This window comes from Nelumbo lutea, chromosome 6 (assembly GCF_056320005.1).
Source record: "Nelumbo lutea isolate HS-2025 chromosome 6, American lotus-T2T, whole genome shotgun sequence".
NCBI lineage: Eukaryota > Viridiplantae > Streptophyta > Magnoliopsida > Proteales > Nelumbonaceae > Nelumbo > Nelumbo lutea.
The window spans coordinates 39,872,912-39,899,147 of record NC_142689.1 but is presented as its reverse complement, the minus strand read 5'-3'; the positions used below and the strand labels follow the sequence as shown (position 1 = coordinate 39,899,147).

The 26,236-nt window shown below is 37.3% G+C and overlaps 1 protein-coding gene across 3 annotated transcripts; it reads right to left on the bottom strand.

Moving 5' to 3' along the window:
- Positions 1-1,890: 1,890 nt before the first annotated feature.
- On the bottom strand, positions 1,891-25,887 carry LOC148848677 (U-box domain-containing protein 33-like). Of its 3 annotated transcripts, XM_088948253.1 has the most exons (10): positions 25,780-25,887; positions 25,042-25,685; positions 24,445-24,566; positions 17,951-18,072; positions 16,819-16,923; positions 16,353-16,737; positions 15,460-15,615; positions 14,670-15,179; positions 13,763-14,533; positions 1,891-3,470 (listed from the first exon to the last, which is right to left on the bottom strand). In XM_088948253.1, exons 2-10 carry the CDS (start codon positions 25,316-25,318, stop codon positions 3,288-3,290), a joined length of 2,631 nt encoding a protein of 876 aa, XP_088804379.1. In that variant the 5' UTR covers positions 25,319-25,685; positions 25,780-25,887; the 3' UTR covers positions 1,891-3,287. The 3 variants fall into 3 exon arrangements, with proteins under 3 accessions (XP_088804379.1, XP_088804378.1, XP_088804380.1); XM_088948252.1 differs by having other exon boundaries at positions 25,042-25,829; XM_088948254.1 differs by lacking the exon at positions 1,891-3,470 and adding an exon at positions 5,841-6,028 and having other exon boundaries at positions 25,042-25,832.
- Positions 25,888-26,236: the final 349 nt, after the last annotated feature.

Here is a 26,236-nt window from a genome sequence, read left to right as displayed (position 1 = left end):
GGATTACTTTCCCCGTCGGGGATCGAGGACGGGGATGGGGTGATTTGGGGGTTGGGTTCGAGGGTGGGGAATTTACTCCCCGCCTCGAACCCGTTGCCATTCCTAGTAATACCCTCTCTCTCTCAATGGAATCTTGTCCGGAATATCAACATGAAAGCCTTGTTTTCCATTCAACGAGACCTCTTCTTGCACATGTCCAATAACAAAACCATCAATAGAATGTACCATAGATTCAACATTAGCCCACATTGGTCTAAAAATAGTTTTTATCTTTTCTTTATTGTTTCACAAGAACCAGATGATCACATTTTTAGTCCTTGCTCTTGTTTATTACAATAGGTGCCATACTTGGACATATTTTATATTCAATCTTTTGCTAGAAAATATCCTTTCTAATCCCAATCCATGAGGCTGTTTTTGGTTTCAATTGCAAATAAATTTGCACTGATGCAAAATCATACCACTGCAAATGATTCAAGTGTAAATTCTAACCTATTTTTGTTTCAAATTTTAGCTTATTTTGTTTGATTGCAATACAAATGAAATAAATTAAGACATGAAGCAGAATAAAGTAAAATCCAAAACAAAATTAAATAAGAATTTGCATTTTTTACATTTGCACTCCCATGCATTTGTACTAGTGCAAATAAATTTGCACTGCAACCAAACACAGCCTAAGTAATTAATTTAAATTTACCTTTAGCAAATCAATCTCTACAAAAAACTTGAGCTGCCACATTTCGAATCAATTATAATGTAGCTTGATCAATTTTCAAAACTTTCACTACTTCCTATGTTATCAATTAAGATATCCCTCATTGTAAAGATTAACAAGGAGGAGGCTGATCCATATTATAACTATAGAGTAGAGGGTTCACTCCCTCGTCAAAATCTAATGTTCCTCCGAAAAACCTAAACAAATAAACCTTGATCTTAATGTCTTTTCACAGCCAAAGTCAACAGTTCAACCATCCAAGTTAGTTGGGTTGGGGAATGGGGTATCCCTCGTCGTGTGGCCCTTCAAAAGAAAAAAAAAAAGTCAACCATCTGATATGAAGATCATCATTTATGGAGTTTCTCCTTAGTTTAAGGAGATGCTCTAATTAAACCCAATTAAACCGATGGTATAATAATGTTTAGTTTTGGTCCTTGGGTGGGTTGATAACTGATCCTTATATCCTCCAAACATCAGACAGATTGAAACTTGGACTGAATTTGAAAAAAGTACAAATACAAATATGTATTGTGCAAATACATACAAAATAATGCAAAATATAAGATTTTACACTCTGCATATTTGGATATGTACTCTTTCCAAACTCAGCCTTATGGGACCTTGGAATGGTATATTAAATATGCCCCAAACATTATACAGATTGAATCAATTATATACTGTTGTGATGGAGACTAGTGGTCTTCTCCCAAGCATATAGACAAGGACATGTAGCCGTAGACTGGCTTCATAGTCAATGAAGGAATTAAGACTCAATCGCCCAATTGCATGGATATTTCTCAATCATTTCCCTGTTGTTTTAATTTCAGAACCTTTTCCTATCATTGTTGCGAGGCGTTGGTAGACTCGGATTGTGGGCCATAGTCCAAAACTTTGATTAACTTCAAACTGGTTCCATGTATCCAATCAATTCCTCTACAAAGCCAAATATGAAATATGTATAGTTTTATTATTTAGTTAATTGATTAAGTGTATTTTTACTGTTTGAAAATTAATTAGCGCTACCCTTATTGTTTTTGTCAATTTACTGACTCTATTTGTTAACTTTCCGTTACATGTGATATCATGTGACTAATATATTTATCAAAATTCCGAAAATACCCCTCCCACTTCCGTTACATGTGATATCATGTAACTTTCAGTTGCACGTGATATCATGTGACTAATGTATTTGCATTTGTTAACTTTTCCGTTACAGTGGTTTGAGTGTGAGTTTCGCTGAAAACCAAGAGACGAATGGAGATTGATCAGCTTGTTAATCTCCACCTACAGGTAATGTTTTCCTTTTCATGAAAAAGAAATTTTACTGAAAAAACTCATTAGCTGTTGTGGAGAGGGAACTAAACAGTTGATCAGAGACGAAAGATGATTAACAGTTGATCCATCGACCTCCGAGCCCTTCGCATATGAACAGTTGATCCGAGACAGAAGATGATGAACTAAAAATGATAGCATCATCTCAGGCATCAAAGAGCTCACTCTCACCTCCAAGCCCTCCACAGATCCCTGCCAAATCCGGCACCATGCGTCGTCGCTCGTCTTCAGTGCCAGTGGCTACACCGGTGATCTCTTCCACGACTTCAGCGATGGGTTGGTGTTTCACTCGCCTTCAGTGACGTGTTACCGGTGGCTATCAAAAGCGGCCAAGAAATATCCACTCTCCTTGTTGTTTTTCCAGTAAAGAACTTGGTCTAACTCAGGAGTCAGATCTGCTAGTGTCTGTGCCCAAATCTTCATACCAGGTATGGTTTCTTCTCAATTTCTTAGCGTCCAGCTAGCTGCTAGGGAGCTTGGACTGAAGGGCTAATCGCAAGGTGGTGCTCATCTGCTTCCCTCTCCGTCGCTCTAGTATATATTTCTCTTTGTATCTCTGTGTATTCGCGGTCGAGATCGGACGGTCCAAGACGAAAGGGGCTTTTGATGCTGGTTTCTTGAGGTTTTAGAGCTATAATTCGTCGGATCTGCTAGCGTCTGTGACATACCAGGTATGGTTTCCAATAGATCTGCTAGCTATAATTCGCCGGACGCAGATGCAACGGGATGATGGCAAGCCGTGTATTGAAAACAGAGACGGACAGCACCGATGACTCATTTATTCTTTAAAAGGTGCAGTGGGGTCCGCTAACATTTGAGCAGCGGAATAGCCATGAATTAAGAGACCTGAGACCCATGAACTTGTTTAAAGGGTAAAATAGTCATTTTATCTTTTTGTTAACGAAAAAATTAAGAGGTATTAACGCTAAGGAAAGGTTTAGTCAATTGTAAAAACAGTAGGAATGCCGTTAGTCAATTTTTTTACACTTAATCAATTAATTAAATCATAAGGATAGTTTATCCTATTATTTATTTACATCTATTGTAAAATACAAAGAGAGTATTCTCTCAAATTTTACCAGTTTCTGGATCCTAAGATTCTTTTGACACCTTGGACTCAACGTATCACCACCATTTTGGTATTACTGAAAACACAAAAGAGACACAGACACAAATATTTGTAATATGATGGAAACATGTAAATGAAATATGAAAGAAACGAAGATGCAAAGGTAAAATTTCAAGGTTGGTGCAGCCACTCTTGAATTGCTGAGCGGAGGGCTTGGTTGGGGATAAGATTTCGGTGGGCAAGCTTAAGATTCGTCATGGGTGAAGTGTCATGGCCACTGTCCAGCCATGCTTTCAGCCCTTCCGCTTCATATGTATATCCGTCTGCTGCTATATGCGGGTCTCGCATGATTTCCTGCAATTTCAAATACAACAGAAATAAGAAGAACAAAAAACTGGTTGGGTGCTGTAATTAAATGTGTATATACACTCAGTTTATATAGCAAAGTACGCTCAGTTTGGAAGGAATACAAATGCAAATATACAGTGCAAATATATATATAAAATAATGTAAAATATATGATTTTGCATTCTACAAATTTGTATTTGTATTCTTTCTAAACTAAGTCTTAAGAGTAGACCTTGTGTTCCACTCTTTGCCCCCCGTGAATTCTTTATTTCCTAGAGGCTCTTTGCTTTTCGTCAAGGATCAAATTCTGATTAGATTAGAGTTTCGGTAACAGATTTTTCTGACTGACCAAGTGACTAAGCCCAACGCAAGACTGTTGATGACTGACCAGTCCTTTTAAGTTTTTAGAGAAAATTACTTTGGTGTAGTGTTAAGCAAGGATTAAAATATCGGTATTGGATATTGTATCGGACAATTCAGATATGGATATGCTTTGGAAACATATGGGTACGGACGAAAAAGATGAAAATGCATAAATACACTAGGGAAATACATGAGTTTCATAAATATATTAATCACACTAAATTTAAGATCAAAATGATCACGACATAGCATATAAATAAATAAAAATGTAAATATTAAGGATATATATGAAGAAATATATTACGATTAATGAATCGTGATGCATAATTTTATTTATAGTGCATCAACCAAGAGTCCAAGACACTAAACATATGCACCTATTATATTTTAATTATTTTTTTATTTTACTATTTTAATTTTTTAGCATTAAGAAAAAGTCAACTAAATATTAAATTTTCAAGTGCAAATTAAAATATCAATTAATAATTGATAAAAATATAATCTTAACATAAAGTATATCAAATTTGTTAAAATTTCTAAGATGCATTTCATATACAAATTCATAGTTTTAATTACTAAAATAATTATTCCATTATTAATATTTTTATTTATATAAATTTTATGAAATAAAAAATTGTATTTTGAAATAAATGTAGATTAATGGATTTGATAGATTCAATTTAATATTATATTCTTCAATATTTTTTATATAATATTTTTATTTTTTTGTAAATAATAAATATGTTGTTAACACTTATTAATGTAAATTAAAATATTAGTTAATAACTAATAAAAGTATATACAAATTTTAAGATTTATATCATGTGCAAATTTATAAATTTTAAGTATTAAAATAATTATTCTATTATTAATATTCTATTTGTATAAATTTCTTGACATCAAAAATCATCTTTTTTATATAAATGTGGATTCCATACATGATTTATTCTATCTATCTATCTATCTATCTATCTATCTATCTATCTATATATATATATATATTTTTTAATTTTTAGTTAGCGTTGTTAAATATAAATGTGTGTTTTGTTTAAATTTCATGTGAATAGACAAAGTTAATAAACTTGAATTTATTTTATTTTATATCACAAAATGTAGCACGACTTATTGGTTTGGAAATGCTATGAATTCTATTGCACGTGAGGCGACCTGGGTTTGAATCACCTCATTCACAATTTTTTATAGAGTTCTGAATGGATGCAACACGTATCGACTCTGTATCGGTGTGTATCGGCCGATGCAATGCGGTACAAGCCGATACGCATCCGTATACACTTGTATTCGTAGTGTATGTCACTTTAAGTGACATGTGAAATGATACAAATGCCCTTTGAACATCATTTAATTTTCTTTACAATGCCCTTTTGTGAAAATGACACGTTTTGAAGTTGAAGGCCGGTGAATATTTACGTCATAGTGAAAATTTGTTAAAATAACTGTGTCCATTCTCTCGAATTGCTTTACGAGGATTTCCATTAGCTTCCCTTAGAAGGTTCTCCCTCTCTCTCCCCCTTTTAATTGATTTTATTCTAAAATAATACTTGAAAATTGGTTATCACCAGATTTAGATTCGTTTTTCTTTTCTTTTTTTTTTTTGGGGGGGGGGGTGAAACAATGGTACAACTATTTTAATAGTGACAACTTCAGTGGGGGTTCTATTTGGTAATATAGAGTTGGTGGTGACAGAGAGGATAGGGGACAAGAACTGGAAGGGTAAAAACAAAAGAAAATGAGAGAGAGAGAGAGAGGGTGCTGAATGCACCTATGTTTGTGAACTAATTCATTCTGACATCTATGAACTCAATGATGTATTAACTAGAAGAGGTAAGAGATATTTCATAAGCTTTATTGATGATTTTTTAAGATACATCTATGTTTATCTTATGGGAACTAAGTAAGGATGAAACCTTTGACATGTTTAAACTATACAAAACTAAAATTGAAAATTAATTGGAAAAGAAAATTAAAATCTTTAGAAGTGAAAAGGGTGTTGAGTACTTTGAGAATGATTTTAATTCTTTCTATAAAGAATTTGGAATAGTACATCAAAGTTCTGCTCCCTACACCCCTTAATATAATGGACTGGCCGAAAGGAAAAGCAAAACACTTACAGAAATAATAAACTATATGCTGATGAAAACTAATGCATCATTAAACCTGTGGATGGAAGATCTCCTAACAACCTGCCATTTACATAACAATTTTTTTTTAGAATTAATAATAAGTGTCCATATGAATTATGGACAAGAAGAAAACCTAACTTAGTATACCTAAAAGTGTGGGGTGTTTAGCATATTACAAAGTTGTAGACATTAAAAGAACCAAGTTAGGACTTAAAGCAAAAAGAAACATGTTTGTTGGATATGCAAAACATAGCAAGGTTTATAAGCTTTTAAATTTAGAGTTCAACATAATAATTGAAACTAGAGATATTTGATTCATTGAAAATAAACTATGTTCTGAATCTACAAAAAATGATAGAGAACTAAGAAGAAAAACTCATATCTTAATATCTATTGGTAACAATGAGATTAAAAGAAGAAATGACACAACTGTAACACCTATAGTAGAACATAGAAAAAGTCAAAAACAAAAAACATAGAAAAACTTAGATTCTGATTTTATCTCTATTCAGTCAATTATATTCTTGGTCGAGATTGATAGATGAAAGATTTTAAATAAAAAACCCATTGTACTAAACATTAAAAATGGTTCAAAGGCCTACAATGAAGTTGTAACCTCTAGAGATGCTGCCTTTTGGAAGGAAGCTATAAATGATGAAATGGATTAATAAAGTCAAATAACACATGGGTACAAGTGGACTTGCCTCTAGAATCAAAATCAATCAAATGTAAATAGGTGTTTAGAAGAAAATATAATATTGATGGATTTATACAAACTTTTAAGGTTAAATTGATAGCTAAAGGATTCAATAAAAAAGAAGGGATTAACTACTTTGACACTTATGTGCCAGTGGTTAAAACAACTTCTATTAGGTCACTTATAGCACTATCATCCAATTATCACTTATTTATTCAACAAATGGATGTTAAAATTGTTTTCTTAAATGAGAATTTAAATGAAGAAGTCTATATGAAACAACTAGATGGATTTGTTCTTCTTGCAAATGAGAAAAAGTCTATGAATTGGTTAAATCACTATATGGTTTAAAACAAGCATCCAAACAATGGCATGAAAAATTTGATTCTTGCATTTTAGCTTTTGGTTTTAAACATAATAGTGCTGATGCATTCAAGGTTTTTAAAACCAACCTGGAAAACAAACCGGTTAGGGGTCTGGTTCCCAGGTGAACGGTTCAGCCGTTTGAGTCGAATAGACGGCCAATTCTGACAAAATAAAAATAAAAAAAAAGGTTCAAACGTTTTGACCGCCCGGGTCAACGGTTTGTTAACCAAATCAATGGTTTTGGGAAAATAGTGGTTCTAGGGTAAAATGGAACCAATCACCTGACTGGTTCCTATTTTTTTCAGTTCAACCATCCAGTCCGTTCTAGTTTTGAAAACCATAGATGCATACACTCAAAGTTTACTGAAAACTATGGTGTGATTGTATGTATTTATATTGATGACATGCTTATTGTGGGTACTAATATGGTTGGCATAAATGAAACTAAAAACTACTTATTCTCTGTCTTCAAGATGAAAGATTTAAGAGAAGTAGATATTATATTGGGAATAAAAGTTAAAAAGCATAGTAGAGGTTATGCACCAAGCCAATCACATTATATTGAGAGAATATTTGAGAAATTTAAGCATTTAGGATTTAAAGAATACAACACACTATATGACTCTAGTATAAAGTTAATAGAAAATTTTGGTAGAGTAATTACACAACTTGATTATGCTAGTGCAGTAGGAAGTCTAATGTATGCTATGCTTTGTGATAGACTTGATATTGCATTTGTAGTAAGTAAATTAGTTAGTTTACAAGTAGTCCTGGTGTAAAGCATTGGAAGGCAATTGAGAGAGTTTAAATACCTCAAAAGAACATTGGAACTTGACTTATTATACTGTGATTATCCAGCTGTACTAGAAGGATACACTGATGCAAGTTGGATTATCGGTAATGGAGATAACAAGTTCACCTTTGGACAGATTTTTGTCCTTCGTGGGGGTGCGACCTCTTGGGCATCCAAGAGATAAACTTGTATATCTCACTCGACTATGGAATCCAAATTCATAGCCTTGGCGGCTACTGGAAAAGAAGTTGAATGGATTAGAAATTTATTATTGAATATAAAACTTTAACTTAGTTTTATGCCTTTAATTTCCATTTATTATGATAGTGAAACAACTCTATTGAAAGTCTATGGTGGTACTTATAATAGTAAATCCAAACATGAATTTGTTAGGCAACTGATTCAAGATGGAGTCATCACTATAACTTATATGAGGTCAAGTAAAAACTTGGTTGATCCTTTTACCAAAGGTTTGCCTAGAGAATTGGTAAGATGAACAAGTAAAGAAATGAGATTAAAACCCTTTACTAAGTCACCAATAATGGTAACCCGACCTAAATTGAAAACATCAGCACTGAGTTTAATAAATAACAAGTTACTACAATGTGATTGTTAGTAGTAACAATAAGAAATTTCCCATCGCAACATAAACAGTGATATCCATTATGATGAGAGATTGAGTTAAACTCTTAATAAAATTCTTAAATGAGTCAAGTAACAGAACACATGGTAGAACTTTAAACTCTTAATAAAGTTCTTAAATGTGTCAAATAATGGAACACATGGTAGAACTTCATCTACGTGAACATAAAAGTGGTGTCACTTCTCATGAGAGTTTGGGTTTTTTCTTGAGATTATTCATGAAACCAGGAAAGAAACATATGGTCATAGCAATGCTAAGCAAAAATTTGAAACTCATGCAGAGATTGGACATTTTTATGTGTATGGGTATTTCTAGTATGTCTTGAGAGTAATTAGTTTAAGGTCTTGCCACCAATAACTTTGACAAGGCTCTAAGATATCTATACTAATAAAAGGCTTAAGTTATAAAACACATTTTGTATGCATAACTATGTCATAGTAGTTTGGATTGAGAGAGACCTATGTAATTTGATCAATCAAAGTGAGGGATTTTTAGATTTTAATCTCATTAGAGATTAAATCCAATGACGTTTGATTGATCAAATTACATGAAAAGCACACATGTACATATGTTTTGGAAAATATTTTTTTCTCTTACTAAAACTAATTTTCAACTTGTCCCACATTGGGAAATTATAAAGTTTTTTTTTGAGTTTTTAAATAAAAGCTTATTTAAACTTTAAAGAGGAGAGTATGGAGGCTTGCTACCACACAATGCATGCACATGGGTGTGTGCACGTGTGTGCGACACAATGAGGTGCTTTAGAGGCACACTTTGCTTGTGAATGACAATTTTGACTTTTAGTGCGATGCTGACTGTTGATGTTTCAATGGTCACAATTTGATTAAGTACTTTAGAGACACTATTCAAAGTTAACAGTCATTAACTGTTAACTACCTTTTTAACGGTTATAATGTTTGAAATTGTGACTATTCAATGAACATTTTTCAATGAGAGTGAATCAAGCAAATGCATACACAAGCTTTACGAAAATCACTCTTGTCTCTCTCTCTGTTAGATCTGCTATTGTCTCACAGAATGTTTCTTCAGAGAATCTTCAACTTTGTTGGTTGTAAACTCTCACCCAAGGTTCTGTTGTATCCTGTGAGCGGATTTGCTTGTAACCCAACAACAAACTCAATGAAATTGAGTGGGGCAAATAACGTTTTAAAAATAGTGTCTTCAAACATGCCTTAGAGCTTCTCCTCCAAATTTCAATGACTCCAATTTCCCAACATATGAAACTATTAAACAATACAAATGGAGAAACATCAAGAATTAATGTAGGTGCTCAAGACACACTTTATTTCCATGGAATTATTTATGATTCGTAACCTCTGCTCTTCCGATCTATTGATTTATTTTGGGCAAGAAAGATGGATGGTAGCAATTTTTCAGTGTTCTCCAATAAATGCCATAGGGAGTGAATCTGATGGCTCGATTGAAAATCAGATTGTAAGCTAACTCTTCCACAAGACGATCAACAATGATAGAGTTGTTTAAGATCTCTTTCGCTATATCGGAGTTACAAGTGACAATGGCACGCATCTCTCTGAGACTGAAAGCCATGAGCCGACTGGCTCCACATTGCTCTACCTTAACTGCTAGTTGGTAGTGCACAAGGCCAGCCATAAGATTTGTGCTTCCAAACACAGTGAATCCTCTTGGCCCTGGTATAGGCTTGGCTTTGGTTCCTTTCTTCCATGAGTATCTTCCCTAGGTGGCTCCACCTAGGTAAGCCCAATAAATAAGAGCCAATGTTAAACAAGCTAAACCATGTAATTATCTATGATTCGGACTCGAGGCCTATTATAGACGAACTTCAAGAGATTTCGATAGCCATGGGTTGGCATGCAGTAATATATGTTGGAGGAAGGAAGTCATTTATTGTTTCTCGTCTATTTTTAGGCTAACTTGTGGAAGAGCACTTGATCATTCCATTATTGACAATGAACATTGTCTTCTTTAAAAAGGTAATTTTAGAAATTCAGAATGTTATAAATCACATGTGACATCACATGCATCAGTTACGACAGGTACTATATTGATAGTTTTTGAAAGTTTGGATGCTATAGTAATACGTTTTGAAATTGGGGTACTAACTTGACACTACCCTAAGGTTCATGGTACTAATTTTCCCTAGTTTTAATTTTAGACAGTTTCACGCTCTTTGCTTTCGTTAGTGATTGAATGTTTTCCACTCTTTACCCCTATAAAGTTTTTATTTCCTAGACTAGAGGTTTTGGTAACAGCTTTTGCTGACTGACCAAAGCCCCAACTCAAGTTAAATTATGGTAACAACTTTTACCGACTGACCAGTCCTTTTACGTTTTAGGCCTCGTCCACTTTTCGGTAAGTTATTTACCCAAGTAAATGCAATTACTTGGGTAAGTTTTTCTTGGGAAACAATTACCCGAGTAAGTGCATTTACCCATATTCTTTTATTTCTCATGTAAATAAGGCAATGGCCATTTTAGCTATAAAAATCTATTATTAAAATGGGCATTTTTGTCCCATTCAAGTGTTGGTAACCTTTCCCCTAGGTGGAAAAATTATTTACCCACATATAAATGATACCCAAGAAAATAAAATTTTCCTAGTCCCTACATAAATATGAAAAAAGAACATGAGATTCTTGGTCAATGAAAACCAAAATCCCATTAACCAACTTCCCCCCCTCTCAAAATAAAAAAATAGAAGCCCCCTTAATCTCTTCTGTCCTTGGAGGCTTACTAATAATAGGAAAATAGGTGTACCATGTTGGGAGATTGGCTTTAGTGTTCACAACACTGTGCTCCTTTTACAGCCATCCAATGGGGATATCTGCACTTGCATACTTGCATATTTTTTTTAATGGGGATATATTTTCATTGCAAGGCTCCAAAAGATTATAAACAGTCTTGTGAGGATCAAATCCCAATTCCATGTGTGGATCCAATTAGAATAACATTTGTTTTTAAGTACTCTTCACTGTAACATTTGTTTTTTTTTAAGCCCTTTGACCTATGACTTGAGTGAGTGAATGAGTAAAGTACTCCTCACTGTAATTTCATATTCGTATAGACCCTATGAACTACTAAGAGATTGCACTTAAAATTCCTAAGTGAAATAATCCATATACCTATACCTCTATAACCTAGAGAGAGCTTGGCACTTGGCCTTTCCTCAATTATCACATTTTACACTTCCTGAAAATGCTCTTTTGATCGAATAACATTTATTCACACTTTCTCATACCTATATTCTATGGATTTGGATAATATTATTATATTATAATATATATTGACTTAAGTATATAAAATTTTTATATAATTATATATAAATATAAAAATATACAATTTAATATATATTATGTTATATTATATATAAATATATATAAGACAAATTCAACATTTTATATTTATATTAGTTTATTGTATATAAAAGTTTTTAAAATTTTTTATATTTAAACAATTAAAGTAAACTCAAATTAAGCCCAAGTTTGAGCAAGCAAGGAGCACCGCAAAGAGAACAAAGTAAGCTGCTTATTTGAAAAATAAATGGTTAAAAACAAGTGCTGATTCTAATAAACACTTATGAGCGTTGGTGAAAAAACATTTATTTTAACTAGAGATAGTATAGGTATTTTTAATATGATGTGGTGGAGACCAAGAAAGGCTAGAAAGGAAATAATCACTTAATGACTATGCACTTACAAATAAGCCTGAAATTTAAGTTACTCTCAGAATAAATATTTATTTCAGTCTTAATTTCTAAATGCAAATAAGTGCTTATTGATATAATCTGGCCCAAAATAAATGCTTATTTAAGCAGGATAATGGTTTTGGATTTTTTGTTTTAATTTTTTTTTTTAAATTGCAACTAGCCATCCATTCTGACATGATGACGAAAACCACTGACCTGAAAAAATGGTGACCATAATGGTTCCAATTCCGAGCCAATTTTTAAAACATTGGATATTTGAGTGATGTTGCAAAAGCTCGAGTTCCGTCCAAAGTAGTTACATACTTACATCAAACTATTAGCTACAATCACCTGAAAAACCACTGACCTATAACCGTTTGGTAGTTGTTGCGGTGTTGATCTTATTAAATTTATTAATCCATGGTTAAGCCTAGGCATTAGAACCAAATATCTTCAATTTTAGGCCCCGTTTGGGAGGACTGACCTGAAGATTCAGGTACTTTGAGGCTCTCAAAATAAAATATTCAAAGCTTTCTGATGTAGAATATCAAAAATCACTTCAAATGATTGACTGAGAGCTAATTTGGGATTTTAGGATTTTGAACCAAATATAGTTTACAGGCTGTCCGTGTGGTGCTTTCAGCTCCCCTTAGAAAGCCAATAAGCTACTGCGCTTCAGCCATTTGCCATTTGTCAGGGCATTCATCGGCTTTATGAGGTGGGCCCACATGGACGGGCTATAAATTAAGTTTGGTAAAAGATCTAAAATTCGCAAATACCTCGTCCTTCAACCAATATTGGCTCTCCGGTGAAATTTTTCTTCAAAATGGTTTAAAGTAGTTCAACCAAAGCTTCAGCCCTGCTAAGATCTCTTAGTTTGGGCTTTTCCAACCATCGAGGTTAGTTTTCCTTCCAAACAACGTGGTGATTATACAAATCGGATTTCCTGCCCACTCTCTATTTAGAGATGTTCCCAATCCATGCTGTGATATGTATATGGGGCGCAGATACGACCTCCACTCTACCCATCTTAATTGCAGGCACACATTGGAATATACATCATCGCCCCATAATAGAAACCCGATCTGCTCTTCACACTGGGTGCCTTACACCGGTCTCACACACATCCTACGCATTGGGAACATCTCCCGTACATATAAATTATTATTCACGGGAGATGTTTCCATACATGGTGGATGTGCTTATGAGGCGCCCGTGTGTGAAGAGCAGATCCCATTCTCCCATAATGCCCCACAGGCCACAGCACATCCCCATCGTATGGGGGGCTGATGTTAACTCCACACATTGCCATCTTGTTGTATATATTGAGATGTGCAGCTGCAATGTACCATGGTCCATGGGTAGGGTGCGTGCGGATAGGGAAGTGTTACTGACGAGACCGGATCTGCTCCTCACACACCTGACACCAACCTCACAGGTACATTTCACTGTGCATTAGGAACATATTCCATATTTATGTGTGAGATGTGCCTGTGAGATCGTCGTGAGGTACCTGTGTGAGGAGCAGATCCTAATTCGTTACCGACCAAATGAGATTTCTTGCCCACTACAGACTACTCTCTACCAAACCGGAAATCTGGTATTACTGACCTGAAAAATGGGGCAAATGAAATAGGATGGAACCCGGCAATGCTCCCCAGAACGAAGGCGGAATGACGACGAAGTTCCGCAACAAGTTCTCATGGGCTCAAGCACCCTCCACACCTCATTTGCAAGGTCGGGCCTGCTCGTTCGGTTCCTCTCACAGCACCTCAGCGCCAAGTGAGCCAACTGCTTTGCCTGAACAAAAGGCCACTCCCCTGCCGATTCATCCAATACTGCTTTCAAGTTTCCCTTATCTATCGCATACTGCACCTCTTTGACTATTCCCATGGCTGGTCTCCCGGTCAAAAGCCTTAACAACACAATTCCAAACGAGTAGACATCTGACATCGGTGTCAACTCTCCTTTCTCGACGAACTCAGGGTCCATATAAACGACGGTGCCCTTTGGGTTGGTCCGGTGGTATTGCATGGCCATGGAGGCGTCGTTAGAGTTCCCCCCAGAAGAGATTAAGCGACAGATCCCGAAGTCACCCAGCTTGCTCACGAAATTGTCATCGAGGAGGATATTTGCAGGCTTGAGGTCTCCATGGACAACCCTATGAGGGGTGTTGGAGTGGAGGAACACAAGTGCTGAGCATACTTCTGCGGCAATGCGGGTCCGTGTTTGCCATGACAGAGGAGGAGTGTTATCCCTCCGAGTCAGTCGGTCTTCAAGGCTCCCATTGGGCAGGTATTCGTATATGAGCGACCAAGTTTCTGGGCAGGTGCCGATCAGAGTAGCGAGATTTGGATGCCTCATCCTGCTCAAAACGTTCACCTGAATCCAGAGACCAATGGTGACTGAGCCTTTTACGACTCATCATTTCAATTGACGATGACTAAACTTGCACATCTGTAGCGTTTATCATGGGAGTATAAAGAGTGGAACCTGCAGGTTTTAAATGTTTAATTACCTCCTGTTGGAATTCCATGCGGCCTTGAGAGCTATTAGAGTGCAACATCTTTATAGCCACCTGGGTGTGACGAAGGAGTCCTCTGAAGACGCTTCCGTACCCCCCTTCACCGACCTTCAAGGACGGGTCGAAGTTGTGAGTTGCATCTTCAATCTCTGAGAAAGAGAACTCGGAAACGAACTGGAAGCTTTGCGACATTGCAGCCTGCTCTTCTCTCCTTTTTCTCAGCTCCTCAGCTTCTCTGACTGCATGGTCACGCTCTTCCAGCAAGGCATCTCGTTCATTCTTGAGGTTTATCAACAGCTCCACAGCTGATACGATCTTCTGCTCCAGTTCCTCCACTTTCTGCTCCAGCTCTGACTTCTGGTCTTGAGCTATCCGAAGTTCTTCCATCAATTGGTCTCGGTGGCTCTTCATGTTTTCCAGTTCCTGTTTTTGTTTCGCAAGTAATTCCTTGATTTCTTTCCTTTTCTTCTGCTCCCTCTTGTAAGACGTCTCTGACTCATTGGCCTGTAAAAATCTGGCTGTGACTGGTGAGTTTAATGAGAACAAAGTAAAGGGTTCTATAGTTATATTCAAAGTCACACACATTGCTCCCTTGAAGCAACTGAGGACAAAGCAAACGTTCTCTCGCAATCATGGCTCTGCTTCCGTTTATCTAAAAAAACACCATGACTCTACTCCCAACTCCTATCAAGAAGAAGAAGAGACTCGGAAGTCGGAATGATTTACCGTGCATTTAGCCTCCAGTGCGGAAAGAAGAAGAGATTCGGAAGTCGGAATGATTTACCGTGCATTTAGCCTCCTGTGCGACTCTTTCTGCTACTTGACGCCTTCTAGACTCTTCATATGCTTCTCTCTTTGCATTGGTAGCTTCCGCCATGGCTTTTCCCATGGCCTTTTTCATTTGATCGTACATATCAGCATTTCCTTTTCCTTCTTCCTGCTGAAGTCCAAAAGTCGTTCCAGATATTAGCTAGCCAACAACCCTAGCACTTGAGTCTCTAAAAGTTAGGTTTAGTTCAACCCACTTGAGAGAGCAGTTGAAAAGGAAGAGAAAAAGGGAAAAAAGGCTAAAAATGAGAGAGCAGAGTATGCTTTTTGCTTCTTTCATATATCCAGTCCCCTTATTTTTCCACATTTTAGAGAAGGGAAAATAAGAGAGGAAAAATTTTGTACATATTTTATCTCAACATTCTTTTCTATGTTAGTTTCACTTGTCAAATAAGCCATGGACTCTCCTTTCCTTTATTTCATTTTAGTTTCTTCAGCTTCACTAGGTAACCTAGGGTCCGTTTGGTTTGTAGGAATAGGGGTTTAGAATCTAAATCAGAATGGGCTATTTCGATTTCAACTGTTTGGTTTAGCGGAATCGGAATTCCATTCCCATTCTTGCTGGAATATTGTTCCCCATTTGAAGGAATGACTATTCCCTGCCCCTCCCTTGGGAATGAAATCTTATCCCTGTTGATTTTAATTCCTATTTCAATTCCTGTTTGAATCAAACTGATTAAGGGAATGGACAATTCTGGTTCCAATTCCAAAGGATTTCGATTCCAATTCCGATTCCAACCACAAACCAAACGGACCCCTAATTCATACGGGCTTTGATAAATGATAGATTTCCTTGCATTGAGCAAAACTTTTGTTAGACTAACCAGAGTCATCCTGTTTGTTTCTTACCAGTATTGAGTCTGAGATGCCAATTGATGCTTCTTCATTTGAAGACGATGGCAAATCCTCTGAACCCTGAGAAGCGCTCCTTGATGTTCCTTCCACTTCACCTTCAATCTCGACCCTACGCAATTGTGTCCGTGGTTTTGGCAGTACTCCAGACCCCGACGGAGAAGATAATGCTGTAACTATTCCTCCATGAGTGCTACTTTGCACGGATCTTGCTTGTTGAAAGCTATTTATATCCAGGTTTGCAAGTGCTACACGATTGTTCTGTGCCTGTGGAAAGGATAGGGATTTCATGTATTCCCTTTGGCCCATTCCATCTAAGATTGGACTGGCTGGAAGAATGGGAGGTGATACCTCTGATACGTTGCACGTCATACTACTTTCCCTGCTTGGAATTGATTCTATTGTAAATCTCCTGACAAACACAATCAATAAGATAAATATTTTGTTTTTAAATCAAGTATACCTTTCATAGATGAGAAACCCCTTGCAGACAAACCATATATGGCAGGAACCATGCGCTTCTTGGCGCACAAAGATTGCTTTCTTGGATCTGAGCTCTGTCATTCTCCTGAAGTAATAAATAGTGTCTGGGATTATCTCTTGCATGTGCAATATTGCTATTAAAAAAATCTTCTGATCAAAACATGGATTGCCTAATTCTTAATTATAAGAAAACAAACAACAAGAGGTGTCATTTTTCTCCAATACTCGACTAATTAAGATCAACCAGGAACGTTAATGGCAGATGGATACAGGGGTACTATTGATGCATCCTAAAGCTTAGATGAGTTCGTCTAACAGTACAATACTTGAACGGAGCTTTAGCCCAGTATTTATTGATGCATCCTAAAGCTTAGATGTATACAGGGGTACTACATTTTCTGGCAAATGAATAACTAACTCGGAGTTCTCTGTCAAAGATGAATATGAATACAATTATTCAAGTCCTAACTTACAAATGAAAATTTTTCACGTTTGGGGTATGCAATTTCTTTTGGTTTTTCTCCCTTCAGATGAAGGCATGAAGCTTATAGTGTTCCAACAACAAAATCAACTTTTGTTTTATTATTAAATTGAACTACTAAGATGTTATACCAAGTCTATTCATAGTCGAATATTCAAATGGTGCTGTGTTAGCAGGAAAAAAGAAGTGTTGCACTGAAAAAAAGGTGGTCCACTAAATCATAAATCTCAAGTGTCTAGGATGAAAACTGTTTCTGTTTGTCTGAATTCGAATTTGACAAAAAGAAGCCGTTGTTGGTTTGAATTTTGTATATTTACTGAAGAGTCACAAAGTTCAAGTCTCATAGTTGCTGTCTGGAATACACTGCAATATTGATAGATAATCAACTGATGATTAAACAGCTGAAATTTATAAATCTTTGCAGCGAGTCCGGATCTGCTATACTTTTTCCCCTAAACTTGCACACTGAGCAATCAGTGTAGTGTGTGATCATCTGTTTGCCTTTTCAATGTTGCAGTTTTCGTAATGAGAGTATATATATATATAAAAGTAATAACAGAAACCGAAAAAAAAATGTTGTTGATGATAAAAGCCAAGAAGTGAATTTAAATTTCTTTCGTGGAGTTCATACTTTGAATGGTGCCTGTCTGCCGCTGCTCCCATGACAAGCTTTTTGATTCCATACTGAGCGATGAGCTCTACAATTCCTTTCTTGATATCATCATTTTCAATGACTACCTTCTCTACCAACATCTATAAAAATAAGCCAGTGAGGTTAATAACCGTTTATTGTTAACCACTAACAATAATGAGGTGAATGATTTCATATTGATTTTTGTTAAAAAATAAAAATCTATTCAGAGGCCTCATATAATAGCTTAAGCTTTTAAGTTGAATGGTTCTTTGAGATGGTATCAAAGCCTTTTTAATCAAGTGGTCTAGTGTTTGATCCTTGTGGCCCCCTTTATAATTAATCAAATTTAATCACATGGTATGGTGGGTCTGTGTTTTTCCACACTTCAAGTCCAATGGACTTTCACATGAGGGGGCGTGTTCAAGAATAAAAACCTATTTAGGAACCTCACCTAACAGTTTAAGCTTTTACATTGAATGATTCTTTGACAATTTTGGATAATGAATTCAATTAATTATTTAAACTTAAATGATCAAAATATTATATATTATTAATGTTGAATGGGCCGATTAGTGTTTAGTTTATTTTCTTTTAAATTAAGAAGTTGTTGGGCTATGGGCCCATTAGCTTTTATTTTTAAAAGAGTTGTAACTATTTAGTTTGAGTTGCTGCCCTACTAAGGGCATCTTTGTAATATCTCATATTTAAGTTAAATATAAATAGAATGAGGGGCTGGCGGCTAGGGTTATGATACACAATCCTAGTTGACCTTCTTCTCCTTTTCTTCCTCTTTCTCTTCCTATTGCTGAAATCTACAACATTCCCCTCTTCCTTTCACAAGAAGCTTGGCCGAATCAGCAGATAGTGGTTTCTACTTGGTATCAGAGCAGGTTAAAGGTTTTGGAAGTGATTCTCTCATGCGGCCCTAAATCGGCCGACTGCCTGGAGATTTAAGAGGCTGATCGAAGCTCTCAGGTAAGCCCAGTTTTTGGATTTTCTTGATGGATCTGTATGCCCTGTAGCTGGTCTAGGGTTTCTCATCAGAATCAGGAAAAACTGGAGTTTTTTATAAAGGGCGATTCAAGTCCCATGTGGTTTGGAGGCTCCTAGAGAGGGCGGTTGCTTTTTCTCTCTCTTCTCCCATCCCACAGAAAATGAATCTTTTGTGGGAAGAAAGTCCAGGACACCAAAGGAGTGTCGGTTCCAGAAGGTGTTTTGTTTGTTCTTGCTGCATTTTTTATTTGTTTTTGCTGCATTTTTTATTTGTTTCTATACCCTTTTGAAGAAGCATGGAGGGACATAGAGTTGAATATAAGCCCGGGAATGAAATGGAACCTGTGGGAGGAGGTGCTGGAGACCTCTTCGGAGCTGAGACCATTACTACAGTTAGGTTGGATGGTACAAACTACTTGGAATGGTCCCAATTTGCAAAGATGGCCATTGAGGCTCGTAGAAAATTGGGGTATATTACTGGTGAAGAGGTGAAACCTGAAACTAGCAACTCCGGTGGGTGTAGGAAAATTATATGGTAATGACATGGTTGTGTAATTCCATGTTGCCCCATATAAGTAAAACTTTTTTATGGGCAAATACTGCTAAGGAGATATGGGATGGGGTTGTAGAAACCTATTCACAAAGGGAGAATGTTGGTAGGGCTTATTAACTGATGAATCAGATTATTGCTACAAGGTAGGGAGATAGATCTGTTGCAGCCTATTTTTCAGTCCTTAAGACCCTATGGCAGGAGATCGACCATCTAGAGACTTTTGCTTGGGAAACCACCAAGGATGCAGCTACCTATCAAAGACACTTAGAGAAGTATAGGGTATTCGAACTCCTTGCTGGCCTTAACCTTGAGTATGACATTGCACGACAGCATCTTCTTTCCAGGGACAGTGTCACTCTCTCCCAAGAATATGCCGTTGTGTCAGGAGAGGAGTGTAGGAGGGATGTAATGATGAAGAATCTCATTTCTGATCAGTCCGCTATGGTAAGTGCTATGAAATCTTAACAGAATGACAATGAAAACAAGAAGGAAGGCAAAATGGACTTGGTCTGTGACTACTATAAGAAGCCTAAGCATACAAGAGATACTTGTTGGAAGCTTCACCCACATCTTGTGTCGACCATATTGAAGAATAAGAAAGGAAATGCGCACATGGTAGTTACTGGTGACACTCCGGCCCCCCTACTACAGCTGCTTTGGAGTCTGTTGCAGCTGCTGCAGTAAGGGCCGAGCTTGAGAGGTTTGGGTTACTTCTGAATCAGAGGGATACAACTAGTTCCAGTTCAGCCGCAAGCGGACAACAAGGTACAGGTAGCATAGGTGGAGCTCAATCTACCTCCTTTGCCCACACAAGTAGTTCACATGTCACTGCAAACTATGTTTCTGCTTCAGGTAAGGAGATATCTCATTGGATTATAGACTCTGGAGCCTCAGAGCACATGACCCATTGCTCCACTATTTTCTCCTCTTACCAGGTCTATTCTAGTAGAGATAGGGTCTCCACAACTGATGGATCACATGTTCCTATTGCTGGGAAGGGATCTGTCAAGATTAATGATTCCATTTCTATACCATTTGTCCTCTGTGTTCCTAGATTGAGCACCAATTTATTATCTGTTAGTAGTTTGACTAAGAATTTGAACTGTTCAGTAATTTTTTCTCCTAGACGCTATATTTTGTAGGATCTGGATTCAAAGAGGATGATTGGGAGTGGTCGTGAAGTGAATGGAATCTACCTTCTGGATGCTCTCCCTCTTCACCAAAGTAATCATGTTTGCAGGGACAATGAGTCAAAATCTGTGGATTAGATTATGCTTTGGCATAATCATCTGGGTCATTTGTCTTTTTCTTCTTTGAGTTCTTTGTTTCCAAAACTGTTTGTCTGTGAGTCTGTCAAGTTTGAAGTGTGAAGGTTGTGAACTTGGAAAGCATTGTAGACACTCTTTTAAACCTAATAATAAAAGATGTTCTCTTTTTGATGTTATTCATTTGGATGTGTGGGGCCCTTATCATGTTCCCTTTATGGGCGGCTATCGCTATTTTCTCCTATTTGTGGATGATTTCTCTCGATATTCCTGGATTTACCTGATGAAATCTCACAATGAAGTACCATCCTTGGTGAGGCAATTCCACCAGATGGTACTAACACAATTTGGAATGAGAATAAAGATGTTCAGATCTGACAATGCTAGGGAATATTTTGAGAGACATCTGACCTCATATCTGTTGGAGTATGGTGTTGTCCATCAGAGTAGTTGCTCCTACAGTCCGCAACAGAATGGTTTTGCAGAGAGGAAGAACAGACACATTGTTGAGACGGCAAGAAGCATGATGATCACAACTACAGTTCTGGTTTGTTTGGGTGATGCAGTTCTCACGGTAGTATATCTGATTAACAGGGTGCCTTCCCATATACTTGGATTCAACACTCCATTCAACCTTCTTTTTCCTCAGGGAGAGATGTTTCATATTCCTCTAAGGGTGTTTGGGTGTGTCTGCTTTGCACATATCCTTGGTCCTTACCGTTCGAAGCTTGATCCCAAGGCAAAGAAATGTGTCTTCCTTGGATATGCAAAGAATCAGAAAGGGTACCGCTACTATGATCTAGTCTCTGGGAACCGGTATGTTACTATGGACATTACCTTTTTTTGAATCTACGTACTTCTTCTCAAGGAATCCTTCTCAGGGGGAGTGTTTTGGGGAAGTAAGTCAGCAGTCTATCCCTCTCCCAGTTCCAACCCTTGTGTCTACTCCTGTGCTTGACCACCACCCGATATCACTTACCTTGCCACTTCCTTTGCGTTCCATCTCACAGCATTACTCACGGCAGAGACTTTATAAGGTGGTTGATTCCACTACAGTAGAAATCACACCACTTCCTATCGATCCCTTGGAGACTCCATATTCGACTGATATGGATTCAGGTATTCCTCTTGATCCCACTACTATTTTAGTACCCATTGGTCCTACTAACACTATTACAGATAACCTTGATCTCCCAATTGCTCTTAGAAAAGGGAAGAGAAAGTGCATTGCTCATTATATTTCACAGTACTTATCCTATAGTGGACTTTCTCCTTCCTACCGTGCTTTTCTCTCTTCTCTTGATTCAGTGTCTATACCCAAGGGTGTTAGTGAGGCTCTCTCCAAACCTGAGTGGAAGACAACTATGTAGGAAGAGATAGAGGCTTTGATTAAGAATCAAACATGGAAGATTGTGAACCTACCATAAGGCAAGGAGACAATTGAATGCAGATGGGTTTACACAGTAAAGTATAAGGCAGATGGAAGTATAGAGAGATACAAGACAAGACTTGTTGCGAAAGGGTACACACAGACCTATGGCATTGATTATTTAGAGACATTTGCGCCAGTTGCAAAGATGACCTCTGTTCTGATACTCCTTTCTCTTGCTACCTCATACTCTTGGTCCTTGCTTCAACTGAATGTGAAGAATGCTTCCTAAATGGGGATTTGCAAGAAGAGGTGTATATGGATCTTCCAGCTGGTTTTTATGACAATGCTGAAAAGGGAAAGGTATGCAAGGAAAGGTATGCAAGCTGAAGAAGTCACTATATGGCTTGAAACAATCTCCCAGAGCATGATTTGACAGATTCAGAAAGGCCCTGATTGTTTTTGGTTACACTCAAACTCAATCTGATCACACATTGTTTGTGAAGCGCAGGGGATCTTTGGCGTCAATCTTGATTGTTTATATGGATGATATTGTTGTCACTGGGAATGATCTGAGTGAGATTGATAGCCTGAAGAGGAACCTGCATAAGGAATTTGAGATTAAGGATCTTAGAGAATTGAGATACTTTTTAGGCATCGAAGTTGCGAGATCGAAACATGGAATCTTTATCTCTCAAAGGAAGTATGTCTTGGACCTTCTCCAAGAGATAGGGAAGCTTGGAACAAAGGCAACTAGCACCCTCATTGATCAGAACCATAGAATCAGTGCATTAGAAGGTGAACCAGTAAAGGACCTTGGGAGATATCAAAGACTTATGGGTCGGCTACTATACTTGTGTATGACAAGACTGGACATCTCCTATGCAGTAAGTGTAGTGAGTCAATACATGCATGATACACGAGACCAGCACTGGAAGGCAGTTGACAAGATCCTTGCCTATTTGAAGGGACATTCAGGCAGAGGCATATTGTTTACTGATCATGGACAGTTGAAGCTAGAGGCTTATACAGATGCGGATTGGGCTGGATGCCTTGATGACAGAAGATCAACTTCAGGAGTGTGCACCCTAGTTGGGGGTAACCTAGTCTCATGGAAGAGTAGAAAACAAACAGTTGTAAAAAACAAATAGCTATGGCACATAGAGTTTCAGAACTTCTCTGGATCTGTTCTCTATTAGAAGAAATCGGTGTATAGGCAGAAGAACCTATGATGCTATACTGCGATAACCAGGCAGCAATTAATATTTCCCATAATCTAGTCCAGCATGACCGAACTAAGCGCATTGAAGTAGATAGACATTTTATCAGAGAAAGGGTAACTTCTGGAGAAGTTTGTCTTCCATACATTTCTTCTGGTCTGCAGCTTGCTGATGTTCTCACAAAAGACGTTGCAAAGAATAAGCTGGAGCATGATCTACGCAAGTTGGGAATGTGTGACATCTACTCCAACTTGAGGGGGAGTTTTGAATGGGTCGATTTGTGTTTAGTTTATTTTCTTTTAAATTAAGAAGTTGTTGGGCCTTGGGCCCATTAGCTTTTATTTTTAAAACAGTTGTAACTATTTAGTTTGAGTTGCCGCCCTACTAAGGACATCTTTGTAATATCTCATATTTAAGTTAAATATAAATAGAATGAGGGGCTGGCGGCTAGGGTTATGATACACAATCCTAATTGACCTTCTTCTCCTTTTCTTCCTCTTTCTCTTCCTATTGCTGAAATCTACAACTTTCCCCACTTCCTTTCACAAGAAGCTTGACCGAATCAGCAGATAGTGGTTTCTACTATTAACATAATAACAATGATATGTTATATCATGAATAAAATGAATTAAAAATAACTACCATATGAGACTTGAACATGAGTAAATATACAGCATCAAAATATACATACATATGATATGAGATCAGATAGGGGTGGATTTGTGTTCAATCCAATTGTCAAAGGATCAAATTTTGATCACACATATTCAAGCTCAGGTAAATTCGGCCACCATTTGCAGCTCTACTTCTTTCCTTTTTCTTTAAAATGAAATTCTAGCAGTGTTTATTTGCATCTTCTGAGTAGAAAAAGAAACTGCTAGAAAGAGTGCAAGGGAAAAAAAAGGAAACAAAGACCCTACACTTTCCTCTTAACCTTGATTTCCTTTAAATTAGAACAGAAATCACTTTTTCATTTTTTTTTACCATAGAATGATAGAAATATATTTACTCCACCCAAAGAACAAATTCCTTAGGAAAGAAGAGAAAGGAGGAGGAGGAGGAGGAGGAAGAAGAAGAAGAAGAAGCAATACCCCATGATTAGTACATAGTGCAAGGTATTCATTTAGAATATCATGCATTTTTTGCCTTTCTAGCTGTCGATATGCCCTAACTTCCTCTTCTTTCACTTTGCTTGCTGGAAACTTTGCACCCACTGTGGACCAGAAAACAATTTAAATTGAAAAGAAAAAAGAATCAGTAATGGATGGAAGCTTTCTTAAAGTTTAGCTACAAAATTTTGACAACAAAAAAGGAATTATTTTTCTCATAGCTAGTTCATTTCCTTTACCCAATTTATATTTGTTCTGATATATTGATATCTCTATTCATTTCCTGATTTCCTGTAGCCCAGACTTCATTATTGAGGGTGCTAAGAGCTAACTTGTTGGTAATTATTGGTCAAGCTTATTTCCAATAAAACCTTCACTCTCTCGCGCTTTTGGACTGAGTCAAGCAATCCGAATTCTAGGAATATAAGCTCTAATTAAGCTATTCAGAAATCACAACTACGGAAAACTAGAAGAGAAATTTCAAATGTTTAATTACAGAAAGGGAGATTATTTGGTAAGAAGTTACATTGAAAATTAATAAATTTCCAGGATTTAATTCGAAATTTAGGATTGACTTACTCGGGCCCATAGGTATCAACTGTGCCGGCTGATGAATATGAAGGATGCATATCTTCTCCCCTCCTGAGTTCCTCAGCGTCCATAGCAGAGTGGATATGTTCTCTTTCAATTCTTTCCCAACCGCCACAAAGATCTTATCATCGACGGTGCACGGAGATTGAAGTTCTTCTACAATCTCACCGCCAGTCTCAATGGATCCAGAGATGCTAAAATGATGAGGCACAATCCTTCCGTGCTGCTCTGGAAGAGCAGCTAGAGCACTGACCAGAATCGCCATGGGGAGAAAATCAGGAAGTATCTAATCCGTTGAGATCTCTCCGACTATCAACTTGAACGCATTAATTTCTATTTCAATCTTCGAATACAAGAAGGAGAAGTAAACAAATCATCGTCAGACACGAATGCGAATGGCTTGACTCGACTCAAATTCAAAACAACTTCTTTCGGGATTTCTGCTACAGAGAGTGCTACTCCAATCCATCTTTATACTTCCAAAAAAATTCTTCAATGAGCAATCCGGATTTCATTTTTTTTTTTTTTTGATATAGAAAAGGAAAAAGCTGGAGAAAGATCAACCGTCTGCCTCAGAGTAGCGACCCTTCTTCTAGGGCTTATCATCAAGCCTTTCTGTAAAAAGGGAGCGTCTGTCTTGTAGTTGCACAAAACGAAGGAGAAAAGTCAAATGCTTGCAAAGGAAGAGCAGAAGGCATATTCTATGGCAGATTCATTTTCTGTTACCTCGAGATGACGAGGATCCGCGTGAATGGGGCGTTTTGTTTGAGTGTTTCTGACTTTCTCCGTTTCCTGCTTGCGTCGTTGTTTTTGGCGGGACATCGCTTCTCCTGTTGCTCTTGGTCAACACTATTAACTAATAACGGTCGCGGCCAGTCTTCACTTCTTCCCTTTATGGGGATTATAAACATGGCCCAGGCCCAAGCCCAAGCCCAAGGCCTCGAGAACAACTGAACAAGTGAGGATGGCAATTTTCATACCTTATTAGCGTTGATGTGGCCGTACTCCTGCCTGTTTTACATGCCACATAGAAGATGATATGGCTCGGGGACTGAGCCATGTCCTCAACCAGGTCAGCAGCGTGGAGTGTTATACGTCGGAACCGATTGTCGCACCGCCCAAGAACCCTGGACGAAGTGGGGCACATGGCAGGAGTGCGGGAATCGCTCGAGAACCTTAGCCA